Here is a 4,366-nt window from a genome sequence, read left to right on the forward strand (position 1 = left end):
TGTTGTAGAGGAGAGAGAAATCGATCTCACCTTCACGGTCTAGTATTTGTGGTGGGTAGGAGCAAGATGCCATTGATGTGGAATGAAGAAGAAGGAGAAAGTGAGAGGAAAGCAGAGGTTAATGTTTATTTTTTTTTTTAATTTTAGTTATTTGTTAATTGAAAGAATAATAAAACTAAGAATCCAAGTTACTTTCATTTAAAGGTAACTTACTTTCATTTAGAGGTAATTTACATCCAACTGAAAAAAAATTAAAACCAACTGAACAAAAATTGAAACCAATTGAAAAAAATTTGAAACCAACTGAAAAAAATTGAAACCAACTAAAAAAAATTGAAACCAACTGAAAAAAAATTTAAAACCAACTGAAAGTCGTCCCACAAAAGATTATGGTCAGACGGTCTGACACAATACTTTCTAAATGAATATCTACTTAAAAAAAACAACCGCTTGGTCGTTGATGTTGACCTCTAGATGAATCTCACTTTCGAGAGTTCGTGGTTGGCGTGAACAAAATTAGACATGGAGAGAAATGAAAAAAAAGTATTGGTGACAGGAGCATCAGGTTACTTAGGCAGTAAACTCTGCCATACTTTACTCAACAATGGCTACTCAGTCCGTGCTTTTGTCCGCCATACTAGCAACCTCTCTTCTCTTCCTTCTCCTTCTTCTCCCAACTTCCAACTCTCATTCGGCGATGTAAATGACATTTCTACCCTTCACTCCGCTCTTTCCGGTTGCCACGTCATCATCCATTCTGCTGCCCTTGTTGAGCCTTGGCTTCCTCATTCCTCTTCTTTCTTCAATGTAATTATTGATCAACCTTTTTTTTTCCTTTTTTTATCTCAAAGGAAAAAAAAAAATTAATTTGTGTTGACTTTTTTTGCAGGTTAATGTTGGAGGGTTGAAAAATGTAATTCAAGCTTATAGAGATAGTAACACGGTTCAGAAGATAATTTATACGTCGTCGTTTTTCGCTCTCGGACCTACTGATGGCGGCGTCATTGCCGATGACAATCAGGTAAATGTTTGATTTATTGATTGAGCTTTGGGCAATTCAGAACTGTTCTGTACATTTTTTTGTTCTATTCATTTTTTTTTTCCGATCATCAATATAAGTAACGTATCGATTGAAACAAGTAGTATATTTAATCAATAGAGTTGTGTATTGGAACAAAAAAAAATATCACGATAATTATGCTTCCTCCGTTTTGAAATAAATTAAACGCTACTTTCTTTGTTGTGAGAGCTCTCGCAGATAAACATTTTATTTATTTCAGAATGGAGGGAGTATACCAATAAGTTGGTCATATGTTGGGTTTTTATATACTACCTTTTGTAATGAATTTTTTGTATTGAATATACCACCAAAAAGTCTTTTGAACAAAAAATTTCAGTACATTCTGATTTAGAGTCCGTTTGGTTCAGTTTTTTTTTAGACTCTACCTAGTATTTGGGCCTGGGCGTTGTTCCAGCTTGGTATTGTTTTTCGAACTTGATATACATTGTTTCCCATTCCCATTAAAATATATTAAGCAAAACTCAACATTTAAACTCTACAAATATAATAATGTAGACACTTAAAAGCATGACTAAAAGTTGGTTGAGATGGTAATTGTGTTATTAGTATAATAGTAAGAGGTCAAGGGTTCAAATCTTGTTGCAAGCTAATTTTACTTAAATTACTTTTGCTGAGAACATAAATAGTGTTGCATGTCATATGTAGTATGTTGTTTTTAATTGATGATTTGATTTCGGTATAACTTGGGATTTAAGAAATTCTCTTTTGTTTTGTTTATTTTCTCAAAGGTACACCATAAGAATTTTTTTTGTACTGAATATGAGAAATCAAAGGTTGAAGCTGATGCAATAGCAGTACAAGCTGCATCAGACGGGGTTCCGATTGTATTAGTTTATCCCGGAGTTATCTACGGTCCTGGCAAGCTTACTGCTGGAAATGTAGTAGCTAAATTGGTGAGTGATTGACTGAGAGAGAGGGAGAGGGCCATTATAATCTTTACATGATATTTAGTATGTTACTTCATCATTAGATCTTAGCTTTCAAATCATTGATCATCTAATGACATCGGGTCTAGTTACTCCAATTATTGATCATAATTGCTTGCATAAGTTTGCTATACTTGACTACTTCCTGATCGAGCTTTTTCCTTTGCTTGTGAGTTCCTGAATTTGCCTAGAGAAAGGAGCGATGGGAGGATGTTTATATAGATTTTCCCCCTTTTCCTTTTTCTTCATGTTGCGTTGGGGGCAGGGGGGGGGGAGGTGGACTTCTGAGACCTGAGTCTAGTGCTTTTGCATATGGTTTCGTGGAGCCAAAGAATTTAACATATTGTATAGAAGGTGCAGTTCATATGGTTTGGTTAGTCATATAAAATGGGCACTAGACTCCTGGAGTTTATATTTTCACATTGATCTTGTTTTTCCAATCTTTGATATCATGTGCATGAGACTCAGCGTTGCTTATGGTTTTTTTAGTACGTTGTGGATGATTATCCAGACAAAACCATGAAACTAGCAAACACCTCACTGAACTTTTTAGTTGATATTGTTGCTACCTTATTATGGGAGCTGGGAATCTTTTGTCACATTCAGGATACATCTGGTGTTTGCTGGTGGTGGTGCTTGCTCTAATATTCTGTTTCTTGGTATATGTAGATTTAAGTGTTGTGGTTATTGCATTAAGGGGATAATGGAATCAAAATTATGATAGTTGAAGATGAATTGATGTGGTAGTATGATATAGTCATATAGATAATGCATTGAAGGAAAGATTGAGGGGAACTATTACTCTCCTTTTGGGGTAATACATTATCCTAGGGGGGTTGTGGGTAACTATTACCCCAAAATGAAAATGAGAATACTCCCCTTCTAAAACAATTAATACTTCATTCTCTTTGTCTTTTCTTCTATTACTCCCTTAATGCATTACCCCAACCCGAGCATGCATTTGATGTGTATATTCTTTGGAGATTGCCCCACTTCATCTTTATTTTGCCTGTCAGCTAAGTGAGCGCTAATATCTATGTTTCATATCTAATTTTGGAGATTGGCTAACTTTATTGTGTGTGTGACAGCTAATTGAGCGGTTTAATTGGAGGCTACCTGGTTATATTGGACATGGAAATGACAGATTTTCTTTTAGTTATGTTGATGATGTGGTGGAGGGACACATAGCAGCTATGGAAAAAGGTCGTTTGGGTGAACGATATTTGCTTACAGGAGACAATGCATCATTCAAGTATGTTTTTGATGCTGCAGCTGTCCTTACCAACACGAGTAAGCCACATTGGAGTATTCCCATGTGGGTGATAGAGGCTTATGGATGGATTTCAGTTCTTTTTGCACGGATTACCGGAAAGTTGCCATTGCTCAGTCCCCCGGTATGTTATTACTCCCAGTTTTTAGCAACATAGCGGGCACCAACTCTTCATCTGCTTGATTAATTTCGAATGCATGACCTAAAACCAGAAGTTCATAGCAGGCAATAAGATGCATGTTTCTGAACTGGTTATGATTATTGCGTCTTACTTGTCTTGGCACTGCTTGCCGCCCTGTCGTGTAATTTATTTGAAAGCAGTTCTATGATGTTTCATATGCCTGGTCTAATTCCATGGCTCTTAGATTTTCCCTTTTGTTTTATGAAAACCACAAAGTCGTGACGTTTATGTGGTTAAAATTTGCTGCAGACTGTAGCTGTATTGCGGCATCAATGGGCATATTCATGTGGAAAAGCAAAGAATGAGTTGGGTTATAACCCAAGGAGCTTGAAGGATGGCTTAGAAGAGGTGCTTCCTTGGTTGAAGAATTCAGGCTACATAAAGTACTAATTTACGGAGTATACTCCGCAGTTGCACTAAATTGCTATGCTGCTGTAGTACTAATTAGTAACCGTGTAATTGCCTTCGAGGGTGTTGTTGCTTGTTGCCCTTGTTGCTGTGTTTTCTACACTGTACATGAAACTTGAGCTGGGTCTTTCACTTGTAGACCCAGAGGAGGCGATAATCCTCGAGTTAAAATTCTAATGTTCAGTAAACACATGCCTTAATATAAGGTTGTGTTCTCTTCAACTGATTTTTGTTTAACTTATTTTTACTGAATTTAACTGATTCTTGCTGATTTTATTTTTACTGAACTTATTTTTGCTTAATTTATCTTTACTAAACTAAACTTATTTTTGCTCAAGTTAACTAATTTTTGCTTAAACTTAAAGTAGATTTTTGTTGAACCCAACCTATGTTTGATTATTTTTGCTGAACATAAGTTATTTTTGTTGAACTTATTTTTACTGAATTTATTTTTGCTAAACTTATTTTTACTAAAGTTATTTTTGCTAAACTTATTTATA

General features: G+C 35.5%; 1 protein-coding gene across 2 annotated transcripts; it reads left to right on the forward strand.

Annotated features, from left to right (window-relative positions):
- The first annotated feature begins 462 nt into the window (after window positions 1-462).
- On the forward strand, window positions 463-4,088 carry LOC104898527 (uncharacterized). Of its 2 annotated transcripts, XM_010685621.3 has the most exons (5): window positions 463-807; window positions 890-1,021; window positions 1,810-1,974; window positions 3,096-3,401; window positions 3,708-4,088. In XM_010685621.3, the coding sequence occupies exons 1-5, from the start codon at window positions 523-525 to the stop codon at window positions 3,846-3,848; spliced, it is 1,029 nt and encodes a 342-aa protein (XP_010683923.1). In that variant the 5' UTR covers window positions 463-522; the 3' UTR covers window positions 3,849-4,088. The 2 variants fall into 2 exon arrangements, with proteins under 2 accessions (XP_010683923.1, XP_048500917.1); XM_048644960.1 differs by lacking the exon at window positions 1,810-1,974.
- The last annotated feature ends 278 nt before the right edge of the window (window positions 4,089-4,366 follow it).

This window comes from Beta vulgaris, chromosome 1, assembly GCF_026745355.1.
Source record: "Beta vulgaris subsp. vulgaris cultivar EL10 chromosome 1, EL10.2, whole genome shotgun sequence".
Classification (NCBI taxonomy): Eukaryota; Viridiplantae; Streptophyta; class Magnoliopsida; order Caryophyllales; family Amaranthaceae; genus Beta; species Beta vulgaris.

What these genes read in the sequence shown, in the direction of transcription:
- LOC104898527 (XM_010685621.3), top strand. Translation starts at nt 523, where the DNA reads ATGGAGAGAAATGAAAAAAAAGTATTGGTGACAGGAGCATCAGGTTAC. An exon ending in TCATTGCCGATGACAATCAG is followed by an intron (nt 1,022 to 1,809) that starts GTAAATGTTTGA and finishes ATTTTCTCAAAG; the next exon opens with GTACACCATAAGAATTTTTT. An exon ending in GAAATGTAGTAGCTAAATTG is followed by an intron (nt 1,975 to 3,095) that starts GTGAGTGATTGA and finishes TGTGTGTGACAG; the next exon opens with CTAATTGAGCGGTTTAATTG.